The following is a 15,410-nucleotide window of genomic DNA, read 5'->3' as shown; positions in this document are numbered from 1 at the left end:
CTTATCCAAATGATAACCAGATAGAGATCACACTTCAATGCCGGGTGTATTTGGGGTATAAAGAGATCTGGACACATCTGAATAATGACCATGAAAATACATGTGTTCAAGTTTAATTCAGAATTCTACTTTCCCTCCAAGAAAACCGCATTGTGCAAAACTGTTGCATAACAAATAGATTCTTGTATATTCTCATATATATTTATATATATAAATATTCAGCATTCTTTGGTCAAATATCACTGAAAGGTAAACATAAAATTTAGCATGAGTTGTAAAAGTGTTATGAATGTTACTCAGAGATTACTATCTACATTTGATACTTTCAGTGTGATTGCTCGGTTTAAGGAAATAGAGTAGTTGAGTCAAATGTAAACAGTCTCATCACCTCGTTCATGTTCAGCTATAATAATAATAAAGGAACAGCAAAGCAAAGACTTTACATGCGTTTTCATTTACTTTTAGGTTTAGCAGTGTTGTGCAACTGTTCCGCTGGACGCTGACATGTACAAATCAGGCACATAATCCTCTGTGCTGTGAGGCCCAGCCACAAAGAAATCTTACATTCAATAATACAGTTTCACAGTTTTAACTTTGGTGTCTCATTTGGATCCCTCACAGAGAGTTTGACATGGAGAGACAGAGTGCTGTGGAAGCAGTGAGCTCAGCAGCTTGGGTGACCCCTAACTGCCAGCAGGGCGTCTTCCTTGCTGCTAGGTGTCTACGGGTGTGCTTGGCCAGGTGGTCACTGCGCATGAAGCGGCTGAGGCACATGGGGCAGACAAACTTCTTTTCTCCTGTGTGGGTCCGTCGGTGGCGAGACAGCTCATCAGAGCGAGCGAATCGCCTCTCACAGCCCTCCCACTTGCATCTGAAGGGCTTCTCACCTGGTGTGACAAGGACAGTGAAGTGGAAATTGAGGACTTTGAGCCGTGCACTGAGGAACATCTGATGCCTCATCTCTTTTCATGACTATGGATTATTTTTACTTCTTTCAATTTGTTGTCTGCGCAAGATGCTGATATTGCCTGAAATACATAATTAAAATCCACATACTTTCTTGACGCTACAAGTACAGTACAATTTCGTATTCATATCCTTCATCTCATACCTGTGTGTGTCCTCATGTGGGCCTTGAGGTGGGAGCTCTTGAAGTAGGTCTTCCTGCATACCTCATGGGGACAGACGTGACTGCGAACACGGGACAACTCTGGCTGCAGTGGACTTTGCCTTTGCTCCAACAGGGTACGACCAGGTGCGGGGGCGATGGCTGGTAACTTGGTGCCACCAGATGTCACCAGCGCTGGCTGAACGTAGACAGTAGGAATAGCCGGCTGAGGGACAAGGAGCATTAGGGGTCCTTTTGCAACCTGACCCCCAAGGAGGAAGACCTGGGCAGAAGAAGCTGCTTGGGTTTGTGGCTGCAGTAGAGCAAGTTGTTGTTTGTGCTGCTGTTGTTGATGTGTGTGCAGAGTTGAGGCTGCTGATGCGGCACTTACACATTGCGGTGTGTGTTGCCTCTGACTCTCAGAGGCTGTGACGGGCTTTTGCACAACAGCGGCGGAAAGAGAAGAGACAGAGAGAAACTGGCAGTAGACGGGCACGGGGGAGACTCCATTAACACCAGCTGGGGCGGAGGCGCAAGACTGAGGTGTGTTTGATTCATCATCTGGGCCTGAAAGACTCATCTGAGTCTGGCTGTCCTCAGCCACATTTGGCAAAGTCGCAGTTAAAGGCTTCTGTGGCGTGGCAGCCCTAGAGTCAGAGTGCATTATAATAATCCTCTCAGAGTCTCTAGTTTTTTGCCCATCTTCAGAGTTCAAATCTCTTTTAGAGTCTTTTGTATGAACTCGACCGAGTCTGTCTTCTTTTGAGACAGGATGGACGCTACAGCAGCAGTGCCGGCCATCTGCGGTATGGCGGATTACACTGGTGCACTGGAACCTCTGCTGAGAAGCAGCAGTCTGCGTGTGCAGATGTGTCTCTAATGCTGGCTGCCAGGTCGGACTTCCAGCTAGTGCAAGTTGATGCAAGGTTGCTGCCGAGGGTGGATGGGTGGCCTCACAGTGGGGTGGGCTGTACGGTGGCGTCATACACTGAGAGGAAAGGAAGGTTATTCATTTTTTATATTTTTTTATTGATGAACTCAAGCTTGAAAAATAGTTATGTTCTTTTAAATCGCTGCTAAAAGAAAAAAGAAAAAACGCTTATCATATGGCCTTCGTAGCTAGCGGCATAGCATGGACAACAATTCAAAATAATCTTGTGCTTAAAGCCACAGGATCGCAAAAAACTTTGCCCAAACATGACAACTCGTAGCCCGTATGGGTCACTCACCAAATGAGAATCCTGTAGCACACCAGACCCCAGGGGGACAGAGTCGTCCTCTGAGCAGTCTGAGGACGGAGTCAGGGGTCTGAAGTGTCTGAGTCTGAAGTTCCTGCTTTTCCAGTGCTTAGTCATGGACATCAGAGCCTCCACAGCCTCCATGTCACCTGCACCCATAGGAGCAGGCTGGAGTTCACTCGGGATGTTTGAGTGGAGCTCCTCAGATTCCATGTTGTAAATCTGGCACAGGAGCGAAAATGAGCGCAGGGCAGTGTTCTTTCATGAGATTCAGATGATGCCTTTCAATACATAGCCCGATATAGTCCTGTAGTGAACTTTTCTTAAATACACCCGTTGTCACTGTGCTGGGTTTGAGGATTTACATACAATTATCCTTACATTATGTAAGCAGACGTCCTCGTCTCAGCATCTCAGCAACATTCGAGCAATGTTTTAAAGCCTATTGATTTTGCCATTCATCCACACATACAGAGGATGTAGAGGAGCATGTGAAGTGAGCATGATCAGCCGCTGCTCTTCAGCACTGGGGCCCTTTCACCTACTTCCACGGGGGACAAGAGCACCAACTGTTCCGCTTACACAAACAGCCACACAGCACCTCAACCGCCCCCTCCCTGACCTGACCACCACAAACACCCAGAGCACACAGCTATGGCCACGGTCCTCAGCAGCCATCACGTGCGAGGCTGGGGGGCCAAGTAATGAGCTTGTGGTGTTACCTGGACGAGCCGCTTTTTAAAAGTGCTTGACAACCATTGATATTAAAAAGAGAAAAAAAAAATTGTCATCATTTAACTTAGCTAAAGCACTTCACGTTATCAGGAGAAAAGTAATGTCGTATAAGACGCCGAAGACATTTTAAGAAATCTACTTACAGCTTACTTAAGTCTGCGTGAACAGTTGAGGACCCCGGTTCAACCGCTGACTACTCGTCCCTACGTCTTGTGCGACCACTTGAGACCTGAAATTGGATGTTTCCCACTCTTCCCCTCGACCTAGTTCCCATTCATCGTTTCAAACGCGGTGGGGAAAAGAGGGGCGCGGCCTAACGCGACGCCCAATACTTCGCAAAGGTGTGTTAGGCACGGGCCAATGGGAGAGGGCCTCGGCGCGTGATCGGGGGCTGACGGCACCATGGAGGCAGCGTGGTACACAACCGCATGGGCGTGTGAAAAACATTCTTGCCCCCCCCCCCCCCCACCAGAGCAGACACACATCTTCTATTATGACTAATCATATTTTGGAGGGATGAAATTTAAACTAGCTGCTCTGTGATCATCTGTAAGCAAAGTGAAGGTTCTTAACATAGGTTACTCCCAACTGAACATCATATTTTGTAGCTTTAAAATTAGACATATTGTCCAGAAAAGGCTCCATTTTGAGGTCATGGCTTCAAAAATTAGGGGTTCAGCCCTGGACAAAATTTCCCATCAAGTTTGGTGCGTAACTGACTAAATCATCACTTGTCGTAAGTCACTGCCAGAATTTGTCCCAACAAACATTTTCTGAAATGGTTTGCAAGTTTTGGCGGATACTAAGTAGAGGTGCGCGTCTGCAGGTCTCCCGGATGCTGCTAGACCTTTTTGATGCTTTTATGTACCAGGTCTTGAACTCATTCCTTCAGAGGGATGAAGCCGCTCCAGCAATATTTGTCGGCAACAGCTTACATTTATTTATTCAGCAGCGTCACAGAAAGGACTTTAACAATGAAATGATAGCAGACAGCGAAGCACTGAAACAAGTTAAAAGACTCATGCGAGAAAAAGAGAGATGAATGAACGAGAAATGCACCAAACCTTGTTGAGTAATAACAAAAGGATGAAATATTTTAATGGATTTGAAACAATAGATACTTTAGCTTAAAATGGTCGCGTGATGCAATTAAACCTAATAAACACTGCTCGTGGTAATGACTTCATTTTTTATTTTTGGTTTATACGAGAGGGATTTCTTTTCTTCGTTTAGAATTTCCTTTGAGCATCCATTCCTCCTCTGGTAAATTGGAAGATGCAAGTGACAAAATTGCTGAAGTTGAATTAGACCTCACTTTCTTGCCTTTGCTTTTTTTTTTTCCTTTTTACTCTGAATGCTACTCAGTTAGCAGCCCTCTTGTCCTTTGTGGGAGAAAGAGGTCAGCCAACAGGAGATGGCCTCAGGCAGCCCTGTGGATTAGGTAAGTGTCAGCTGTCTAGACCTTCCTGCACAGCACAGAGGACCAGAACAAAAGGCCGGCTGTAGACACACAATGGTGAAATACACACACACAGACACTGACTGTGTCTGGCACTGTGGGATGTTCCTCAAAAGCATATCAAGGAATGAGTTGGTAAAAGAGAAAAGTCTGGGTGCAAGTGAGAAAATGAAATAATTCAGTATTTATTTATGTTTTTGTTTTGTTTTTTACAATCCATATATCCTTAAATGTTAAGTGTAACATCTTAAACATCTTTACATCTTAATTCCAGCTTTAAGTTTAAACTGAAACCTTTGTTTAGACTTTGTTGAGGAAGTGCCCCTTATCACAAATTGTAGGCAATTTATCTACTATTCAAAAGGCCCCTAATTGATATTTATATTATGTAGTACAGTGCATTGTGCAGAAACATTATCTCTTTAAATGAAAAATGCTTGCTTAAATGCTTTTTGGAACAGTTTTTTTTTTTTTTTTTTTTTACATCTTTTACAATGTAATTCTTCTTCTATTTTCAGACACTTTCTGTACCTACTTCTTCTGTTATAGCTTTTCTAAAATGTGTAGTTTAAAACCAAAGATCAAAGAATGTAACATTCAGAGAATGTCGCTTTTAAAAATGTTTTATGTGTTATTATTCTCATACCAAATATTTTAAATGTTATTTTTTCTATTTCCTTAAGTTCCGCTGATTTTGCCAGTTTTCATAAAGCTGTCATCAACACTTTGTTCATACCTCTGTACGTAACATGTTGGAGTGTTGAATTGACTTATACATCATATTCTATCATGTTACAGCAGCAATTAAAGGGGCTGCTGCTGTAACACCAGTTTTTACACATAAAGGTCAGTTTGCTCACCATGGAGAGCACTGGCCTGTGTAAACAGCTGTACAGAGGCTTCTGTGACTCTGGTGGTACCTTTCTAAAATGGTAGAAAAGGTCATCTGATTTATCTTGAATTAGGCATGATTCTTAAAATATATGTCAGGAAACTTGTGTTATAAAATGGGGGCATACAATTTGAAAGATGTGGCCATTTAACAGGCAAGGAAGATCTAATGAAAGATGAGATGAGCCTCTGCTACACTTCATTCTTTTTCAGTCTGTCTCTTGCATGTCTCCCAACTTTATGGAAGCGCAATACTAAATTGCTGGAGTTCCCCTTATCTGATGTGCCTTGAGGATGGGAATTATTAAAATGTCAAATTAATGTATTCATTTCCTTGAGGCATATTTAAAGCTACCATGTGTAGGATCTGAAAATGTCTTACCTTGATTTGTGTCTGGTGTTACTATAAAGAATGGCTTTGGCTCTGCTACTGACAAAACCTCAGTGAAAGCATGCGCAGGCTTAAAGTTGCATTCATTGATTTTCTTTGGCCACTTGGGGGCAGCAGAACTAGCTGAGGTCAGACAGTTGACATTTTATCACCCTCTACAGGTGTGGAAAAAGGCTTATTGAAATACTGATTTGTGCTGCTTTAAACCAAAAAATATAATACTTCGTATTGTAGATCTTTCTTTTACAATGGATTATGTAAAATAAATTATGAAATGACCTCTGCAATAATGGCTTCGGTCTAGTATGGTTCAGTCTCTTTATCTCTTTCAACTGGATTATCAAGCTAACAACATTGCAAAGTGAGTGGTCACGACCCATGGATTCTGTGCCATGTTACTGGTCTTTGGCCAATCAGGTTGCCCTAGTTTTATTAGAATGACGCAACAGAGACCCAGTTTCTTGGTCAGTTGTTAAAATAGCCATGCCCTTTTGAGCAGAACTTTACAACATCCTCACTGTATTGTGCAATGGACCAATGGATTTTATTAGAATTTAGTGGCAGTGTGGCCCCAGAAGTTACAGCTGCCCATACATCAGCCAGTTTTGTTGTTGAATGGCAAGTGAGACGGCGCCAACGCAGACTCACTCTTTGCTTTTGCCAATACAGGAATGGATGTTTGTCTCTTTCCAAAAAGTAAAAGCCTCTTAAAAGACAGCAGCCAGGAACAGCTCAGCACTTCATATTCCTCATATGCTTGCAGACCAACATAATGCCCTTTAAGCTGTTCAGCGTCTGTGACTGGGCGTTTGGAGCAGAGGGTTTGTGCCCAGGGCCTGGAGAATTACCCCCTCACGGTGCTGCCCAGGACCTGTACAGATATGTCACAGCCAGCACTAGGAGGAGTTATTTTAAAGTCTTACTCTCCAGCTAGTGATCGTGTTACCTCACTGAGAATAACATATACTCGTAGCTGGGACCTGACTGACAGGAGCCGGTGCCGATTCCACCGATCTATGAATGTGGAAGATTGTTCAATAACCAATCAGTGGTGATGGTTTAGACTTGGGTCTCTCTGGTGGAATGTAAGACACTGAATTAAAATGGATTTTAAAAAAGAGAAACAGCTCAAACACTTTATTCACCTTATTAAATAGAAACTCTTCACCTTGTATGTTTTATCTGTTTTGAAGGCATACTTGAATTAAATTACAAATTTCAGCCTGAAATGTACTCATTTCCTAAACTCTCCAAATCCACTAACCTTGCTCTGATGATAGTGCAGTTTCCTGGCTCTGAATCTTTGTACCCATATCTAACAACACCAGAGGTTATTTGATAACCCAGTGCCCAGCTACCTAAAAATAGCTCTGGAGATTTCTGGGGGTTTTGTTTGACTTCACTCTTGAAACAAGTTTACAGGGTTTTATGGAGGGTAACGGAACTGGCTTCATTAACCTCTGTGTTGAACTCAGTAAACAGAGAAAAAAATCCTAGACTTTTGTCTCTGCTGGTTACATGACATGTGGCAATTGCAGAAGAAAGTAAGACCAGTGGAACTAATGAAACTATACACTATACACATTATTCAAATAATGATATCTGCTGTATTGCCTTATATTTAAACTTGTTACTAACAACATCCTTATTTTAACTTAATATTGAAAGTCACTAGACACTCAAACATCATTTCTCATATAAATGACACTGCCTAAAATTGTGTATTGTGTAAAAAAAAAAACTAAAACACATACAATTTGGTTCAATTTTATTTAAATAAAGATTGTTTAATGAAAAAGATCTTCAGTTTATGTAACATTTTTCTCATTCTATTCTACATCTACACTTGAAAGGTTACTAAACATTAGTTCAGTTGAAGTCATGACAATGTGACTGCAAGTCAGCATGCAGGAATAGTGTAACAACAAGTCATTTGGTTCAAATTCTCTTTGCTTTATCTAAGTGGGAACTTGTGCTGCAGATGACAGATAAATGAGGAACGAGAAATGGGCCAGTGAAAAAGGTTTTTTTTTCTGTATAATACTTCATTTCAGATTTTAACAGCGTATTTTGATTTAAAGATATTTTACAATAGGTTATCCCAGCAAGTTACTGAGCTCTGGAGCTATCTACCGCTGTTTCTCTCTGTGTGTATATGTCTCCACGCGCACACATCAATTTTCTCTTATGGCAAATAGCCTTCTCTGAGTAGCAGTGCAGGAAAGCAACAAGATACTTTCCAGTTTTGTATGGCTCTCTGGGACTAATTCTGATCTTATTATAAAGGTAAACCCTGCCATCTGCTGGTGTAAAAAGACAAAAGCTTTATAGGATTAGCCTGTAGATGAGAAAGAAAACCAAAAGATTAGCTCCATATCCTTTTGATTTCGATTTACATCAAAACACTTAATTAGAGCAGTCTAAAGAACTATCTTTTGAGACTGCTTTTTATTTTCTCTACCATTTGTCAATGGTATCAGCATAAAGATGAACATATTTTTTTTATTTTTTTATTATTATTTTTTTACAAAAGGGCATTATATTGAAGAATACTTTAGCATAGGACATAAAACTCTGGATTTTCAGTATATTGGAGCTATCAGATATCATCATTTAATCCATGCTGTGTGGCGTCCCCTCCTCTTCCTAATGGCTGCCATATCTAGGCCAGTAACCCTTCTCACATCCAGCAGGCCAAGAATCAAGCACTGCTCAAAGACTTTTCTTTAGTCAATTTGAGTTTGACCTTGAGCCCACATTTCTGTGTGCCCTACCTTTTTTAATTCCTGAACAAGAGGAGCACGCTTGCATCACTGTTGTTTCAATAATTCCCTGAGCTTCACAGGGTTTAAATAATGTGGGCACATTACATCCTGAGAGAATTTTTCATGGTAGGGAGCCCAACACGAACACAGTTCTCTTCCATTCATAGAGCTCAGATTTAAGTTGGTTCAGTTTTAAATATAATTCTAGTGTAAGACTAGCAGTATCATATGATGGTCCCACATGAATTTTGCCATTCCCTGAGTGGTGCTGATTATATGCCAAAAAACATGTTGTTCCCTCAAGATTTGGTGACATAATACCAATTAATATAATTACTAATATCTTGGTTGGTCAAAGAATTGTGGTTTTTGTATACTTACTTTTAGCCAGAAACGTCCCCATGCATCATTACATATAAACTGATAATCTAATTGTTTATCCTATAACAATATGGCTGTCATCATAGTATTATTTATCCATGTATATATGAAATGTTAATGCACGAGCCTGATTGTTCTGTAAAAGCTAATAAAACTGTAATATGAAATATCCTGCAAGATTACTTTGTGTAAAAAAATGTATCAAACAGAATAAAAATAAAAATGAAAAAATGTAACCTCCTCGGTAATTTAACTAATAAAAACAAATTGCGTAAAAAGGAAGCACAGAATAATAGAACAATTCTAAATAAATTGGTGCATTATTTCAAGTTTTGACTGGTGAAATAGCATGTGGAATTGTTTACTGCGCTTTTTTGTTAATGCACGAAAAGCACACTTTTTTGTAGATATCTTAAGTCTTGCGACCCCTGCATAATCAATCAAGCTTGTTTTTTGATTCCTATTGTCTTAGCTTTTTGTATTCTATTGTCTTAGCTTGTAAAGAGACAACCTAGCAATATTTAACCCTTTCATAGTGCAGCAGCTGACCTGCAAATTACTGCAGGTGCTTGCAAATGCAAATAAACAAAGATGCATCGGATGAACTGCGTGAAAACAAAGACTCTGGAGTGTCAAAGTGTAGTATTTGTGATTGCACTAGTCTTGCCTTTCTTCTTGAGGCCAGTCCCGTCCAATTGAACACATTTCCTGTTTGCGCTCGAGGTCCAACCAGCGGAGGGGCTGCATGTGTACTAATCAACACACAGAGAAGAAGCTTGGTAGAGTTAAGATGGCGGCATGTTGGTGAGGAGGCTGGGATCTGAACTCGAGGTTTTTCGCCATTAAACGATTCCTATGAATCCACATATATACAGTTATCGAAAGAATAACAATTTCCACATCTTCCACACGTTTGTGTGTGATTTTGGATTGACCCCATGACATCTATACACTTCGTGGTTCACCCGTTGCCCGGGACCGAGGATCAGCTCAATGACAGGTATTTTGTTACGGCCCGTGGAAAAGAAGAATTTATATCAATATTTATGTGCGAGTTATGGTATATAGGGGTTATGCTGTATTTATCAACGATGTTGACATTGTCATGCGTGTGGATTCGGGTTTTAATTATTTAAATGACCACCCCCAGGGTTGAAACAAGGCCCGGCATCTTGAACAATCCTCGTTAGCTTGCTGCTACCTAAACAGTCGATCCACTGCTAGTTGCTAGCCCGTTAACTGGCTATTGGTCGGATAGCTAACACTAACAGACTGTTTCCTTGGTTGTGTAGAAGGATTGGCTCTCAGTCAAAGTTGAGATAGACAATGCGGGTTGGGGGATGGGGAAAAGAGAGGGAAATAAAGGTCGTAAAACACAACGTTGTTAAAAAAAATTGCGAGTTTTCGTGTATAAATTGCACATACACCCATTTGACATGTGTCAGTTTTTGTTTTGTGGGCGTCTCGTTGATTATCATGATCAATGAAGTAGCTAACGTCAGCTAACTGATAGCTAGCTGCTAATGCTAGCAAGCTAATTCGCTACCACGCTCTTGACAAAGCCAAATATTTGTATTCCAGGGTCTTTCATGACAGGATGTTTCTGAAAGTTTAATGATACAATTGACTTGCTAACATAATCGCAAACGATTACCTCATTTGTCCGTTTTTAACATTGCACACGGAGATAAATGTCTAAAATATGAAGTGAAGCAGAGTTAGCAACACTGCATTCCCATTAATCCTGTTATCGACTTTAATAAGGAGACAAGTCAAGGCTTATAAAGTGTGTAAGATGGATGCTGGATTCTTCAGGGTTCACGTGATCACGTTTTAATTATTTTTTTCATCATTACCCAGACACCAAGTAGCTACAGCATACACGCAGAGTAAATTTGATTGCACACAGTATTGTTAGTAGTGACATGCTTCTGGCGTGCATCACGCTGCGTTAAATGGGATTTCTGTCCGAAATGTAAAAACTGAAGAGATCATTAGTCAGTAGTAGTTGATGGAAAGGTCCAGGAAATTGTGTGCGACCTGTATTTTAGAAGAACCTGATTTTATGATAAACCTATTTATATCATCCATTGAGATTGAACTGATTAATGAGCCGTTCTACTTAAAGACAAAGAGGTTGAGAAGTCAGTGTTTTTTTAGAATGACCTTGAGATTAAGAACTGGATATAGGCTCAGAATATTTGAACCATTTTGCAGGTTGGTGTGCTATTTAACTCTGGGGGACCAGCCTTGGTCTGGATGTAAGGAAAGCTCAGTTTACACTGCTGATTACTTATTGAAAATGCCACTCATACATCTTGATGGTGTGGACCCATCGGTTCCTTGAAGAGGTCATGGCTGTTTCATCCCCAGGCATGCATGCCTTTGCATGCCCCAATCACCATGTGCTGCTGGGAGGCCCCCTTCTCTCTTTTCCCCATGAAGGAACTTGCAGTTGTCAGAGCAGATAAGTGTTTCTATCTGAAATAAAAAGGGTTGGTCCAGCTTGGCTCATTAGAAGCACTTGCCTGGCATGTACATCTGATCAGATTTCCTCAACCAAATGATAGTGGTTTGTTTGACCTAACTGAAGTTTGCTTAGACACATTAGTTTAGCACAGTGGAATGGCCAATTCTATTTTCCTGTACCATTTGTATCTCACCCACAGTGATCCAGAGGAAAGTAACAGGGGCAGTGCTTATAATTTAAGAACTTGTCTCTTGTTTTTGTGCATTCATCAGTAAGATTTGTAACAATATTTTTATGTTTAGACCCGACATTAACATGTTAATTGTATTTAAATTCTTCTTGCCTGATCCGTAAAGCATTTACACTTACGACTAGAGATGAGTTTTCTGCAGTCAGATAAGAATGCAATTGCCTTGCATTCCAAAATGCCTTTTGGCATTTGTTGATGTCCTTTCATTTGAGGTTGAATGAGGGCATTCATCAGAACAGGTGCCAGTTTGTCATAAAGAAGATTGTCATTCTGTATTTGATGCGAGTGTGGAAGGTTAATCTTTAGGAAATAAATGTCCAATTACCTTCTTCATTGTTTGCGCTGCAGATTTCCAATGAACCACAATAGCCAAGCAATTAAATTAGGGTGAACACTTTGAAAAAGGATAGAGCAGACTGTGTTAAAAGTTAACAGCAATCCTTGAATGTATAGTTTTCGGTATATTATCCATTACACTTATTCTTAAACTAGAACAGGCATTGTAAATGCTGGAGTGGCTTGCTTGACTTTTTTTGCAATATAGTGTTGAGGTAGGAGGAGATATTTTCTGTGGCTGTATTGGGTGTTGAGATGTTGGGTTCCAGAGGTAAAAGTTCTATTTATTTTCTGCATGGACAGTATTAGGTTTCTGGCTGATGGAGTACTTCTGTGGGATAGATGGGCATGAAACACTCCTGATTGAATCATCTCTACAAAAAGTAGATATTATTCTGGAAAAAAAGGTTAATTGTTAAGACAAGGAGCATTCATCTGAGAAACATCCAATGACTGAGCATAAAATTATGTTACTCTGAAGATCTTTTTTAACCTTGGAAATACAATATTTATTATTCCATTATCTGGATTATTTTTGGATCACTGCAGCAACTTGTGCCAAAGTTGACAGTAAAAAATTCTATAACTGTGACTTGTGCCTCTGGCTGGCATCTTCTACTTAGCAACAGGCAATGAGGCCACAGTACTGTAATTTTTAGAGTTGTTTGACGTACTAGGCAGACAGAAAAAAATTCCTTGTAAAATTGAAATTAAACTAAAATTTTATTGATGGCCATAACAAAACGCGTCTGTACAGTTTGTTACTGTATTGAGTTGCTCAGACGTTTCGTCGTTGGCATTAACAGATTAGAGTCTAACCACTCACCCAGTACTGAGACCTGTGCTCTGTTATCCTGTGTGGAGTCAACATTGCTTGACAGTTTATGACGCAGAGGTTAGCATATTTGGCATCAGCAGCAAGCACACAACCATATGTCACTGGTGATGTTGAAAGCAAAACATTATTCAGAGTTTTGAACCCTTGTCATTATCACCAATGGCATCGTTAATGCTCAGTGTAGACTTGTAAATGCTATCATGTGGGGCCGATGCTATGCTCCTAATTTGCCTCATTTGTTTGACTTAAATCGAAAGTGATATATACTAAATGCATTGGGATTATTATGCTATTATCAGATTGAAATGAAAAGACACACAAGTTGAAACCATTTGACATGCACCTAAAATGTCTCGTTTAGGGTAATGTGGTGGGCGTCCTTTCTGTGAAATTGATTGTATAATATGTGGTTCATGTCAGCACAAAAATTCATATTCATTACATAAATTATTCTGCATTAATTAGGTCTTAATGGGTCTCACTTGCATTAATGTGCTCCTCATCTTCTTGTCAGGCTGCGTGAAGTCTCAGAGAAACTCAACAAATACAGCTATAACAGGTGAGTCTGTGTTGACTTTGTAATTGTGGGCTGCTGTGCACAATGTGATCCACTGTTATAATCATGATCCTGTGAATTACACTTTTATATTGTCTCAATTGTCTTTTTGCTTGTTTTGTTTTTTTTTTTTTTCCCCAATGCAGTCATCCACACCTTAGCTTGCTGGAGCAGGCCACCCTGAAACAGTGTGTCGTGGGTCCAAACCATGCCGGATTTCTCCTTGAGGTAATGCTATAAGACATCACATCACTAGCATTAATTGAACACCTAGGGACCTAGAGAATATGTTTATTATCTGCTGCCCACCAAAAGCAGTTAAATGTAATAGTAAGATTTCTGTTATAACTGGGCCACTATTAACATACGACCTAAGGCCTTTGCTATAAAACACTAAGTAATTTACTCCTCTTTACCTTGTAGTTGTGTAAATTGTGAACATAGGCGAGATCTAATTGATTGGATATGTTGTTTATACACAGGACACCACCCCAATTAGGCTAATCCAGTTTGAACAGGGCTTTTAGACACACTGAAGAGGCATGGAGCAATTGACCTCGGTTTGTTTATTTGAGCTTTGACAGCAATGGCAGCAAACTGGTGCATGTAGGTGGCAGGGTGTTTAGGAAAAGTGTTGAATTAAATGTTGTGGCTTCATTTCTTGCACTACAATTGTGCATTTATAAACATCACACATAACAGCGTGTGTTAATATCTAATGTAATACCACACGATGTGGTTATAACATGAATTATATCTTGCAGTATACAGCACCTTTATGGTAAATGAATTGGTGTGTACATCATTAATATGCATATAGACTTGTTGGGTCTTGAGAGTTTGGCTTTATGATAAAGATTATGTAAGAAATCATTGTATGTTTGTCTTCATATAGGCTTCAATACCTAATCTGATACATTGCACTCCATATTAAAATATGATTGTTTTTCCTTCTTTAGAAGTTGTCATTTGTCAAATGTGTGCCACTAAAAATCATGAATGCATCTCTTTTAGGATGGACGTGTGTGCAGAATCAGCTTTGCTGTCCAGCCCGATCGCCTGGAACTCAGCAAACCGGATGGCAGCGATGGGTGAGAGACTTCTCTATGATGGGATCTGTCCTGGAAACTGTTTTAGCTTTGGCATTGAGTTGGAAAACAGATGGCTTGTGGAGATGTGTAGTTTAAGATGCACTGAACATGCTCAGTCTTACTGATGGTGGTTTTTGTGATTTGAATTCCATTTGGCACTTGTGCCCTTTTTGGCTGAGTGTGAAGCCTTTGGACATGGTTTCACTTCTAGAATAACACTGACGCTTTGCTACAGAGATTTCCATCTATCAAGAGCGAAACATATCTGAATTTATAACAGGTTTATTCCCAGAAAGTCCTCTGTTAGGTTGCTGTTGGAGTGATGACGCTTTGGTGTTGTGCTTGATAAGATGTTGATATCTATTCAGTGATTTCAGGGGTTTGGGCTGATTTTCAGAGTCCGCCCCCCAAAGTTACATTGCATGGCAGGGGCATACTTGTTTTTCCAATACAAAAATACTTTTGCTTTTATTCTAATCTGAACACCAAACAACCAGCAGCAAGACACTCCCCAAATTGTTTGGGTAACTTTTTGACAGCCTGTTGTCTTTTTGGCTGTGCAAATGTGTGCTTCTTGCAGTGTATCCTTTTTCTATAAAAAGACTTTTTTACTAGCTGCTTTGTTTTGTGTTGGCTATGAGCATGTATTTTTGGTGAATGGCTCATTGATAGCTGTCGATGTCCTGCCAGCAGAACAACATCCAACAGTGATTTCAGACTTTTCAAGGCCCCTCTAGCTGCTAAATATGCATGTGAATCAGGCTGTAAAAGGATGAGAAACTCCCTGCTTCTGCAGAGCACATGTTTTGTTCTCTGCTGCAAACTTGCAAAAGCAGATGAAATGTTTCAAATTGGAATAACCTTTCAGTCCACACCATTGTGGTTTGCTGTGAAGCCTACG

The 15,410-nt window shown here is 40.3% G+C and overlaps 2 protein-coding genes across 10 annotated transcripts in view; one reads left to right on the top strand and one right to left on the bottom strand.

Moving 5' to 3' along the window:
* Positions 1-92: 92 nt before the first annotated feature.
* Positions 93-3,412, bottom strand: LOC120784187 (Krueppel-like factor 10). Of its 4 annotated transcripts, none has more exons than XM_040117736.1 (4): positions 3,232-3,412; positions 2,338-2,495; positions 1,112-2,096; positions 93-887 (listed from the first exon to the last, which is right to left on the bottom strand). In XM_040117736.1, the coding sequence occupies exons 2-4, from the start codon at positions 2,488-2,490 to the stop codon at positions 616-618; spliced, it is 1,410 nt and encodes a 469-aa protein (XP_039973670.1). In that variant the 5' UTR covers positions 2,491-2,495; positions 3,232-3,412; the 3' UTR covers positions 93-615. The 4 variants fall into 4 exon arrangements, with proteins under 4 accessions (XP_039973670.1, XP_039973669.1, XP_039973668.1 ...); XM_040117735.1 differs by having other exon boundaries at positions 3,225-3,411; XM_040117734.1 differs by having other exon boundaries at positions 2,338-2,568; positions 3,232-3,411.
* Positions 3,413-9,671: 6,259 nt separating this feature from the next.
* The window catches only part of ubr5 (ubiquitin protein ligase E3 component n-recognin 5), a 34,712-nt gene continuing 28,973 nt past the window's right edge, over positions 9,672-15,410 (top strand). For 3 of the 6 annotated variants that reach the window (XM_040117183.1, XM_040117180.1, XM_040117179.1), the window contains exons 1-4: positions 9,672-9,968; positions 13,377-13,421; positions 13,565-13,646; positions 14,433-14,509. In XM_040117183.1, the coding sequence (XP_039973117.1) occupies positions 9,907-9,968; positions 13,377-13,421; positions 13,565-13,646; positions 14,433-14,509 (266 nt within the window). In that variant the 5' untranslated portion in view covers positions 9,672-9,906. The remainder of the gene's footprint in view (positions 9,969-13,376; positions 13,422-13,564; positions 13,647-14,432; positions 14,510-15,410) is intronic. The other 3 variants (XM_040117178.1, XM_040117177.1, XM_040117176.1) reach the window with 1 other exon arrangement.

This window comes from Xiphias gladius, chromosome 22, assembly GCF_016859285.1.
Source record: "Xiphias gladius isolate SHS-SW01 ecotype Sanya breed wild chromosome 22, ASM1685928v1, whole genome shotgun sequence".
Classification (NCBI taxonomy): Eukaryota; Metazoa; Chordata; class Actinopteri; order Istiophoriformes; family Xiphiidae; genus Xiphias; species Xiphias gladius.
The sequence above is the reverse complement of the archived record's forward strand: the minus strand, read 5'-3'. Positions and strand labels throughout refer to the sequence as shown.

Bases quoted from the DNA above. Each gene is read 5' to 3' on its own strand.
- LOC120784187 (XM_040117734.1), bottom strand. From the start codon at position 2,559: ATGGAATCTGAGGAGCTCCACTCAAACATCCCGAGTGAACTCCAGCCT. The intron at 2,097-2,337 runs GTGAGTGACCCA...CTTTCCTCTCAG, and splicing joins TGCTACAGGATTCTCATTTG to TGTATGACGCCACCGTACAG. The intron at 888-1,111 runs GTATGAGATGAA...TTGTCACACCAG, and splicing joins CCACATGAGGACACACACAG to GTGAGAAGCCCTTCAGATGC.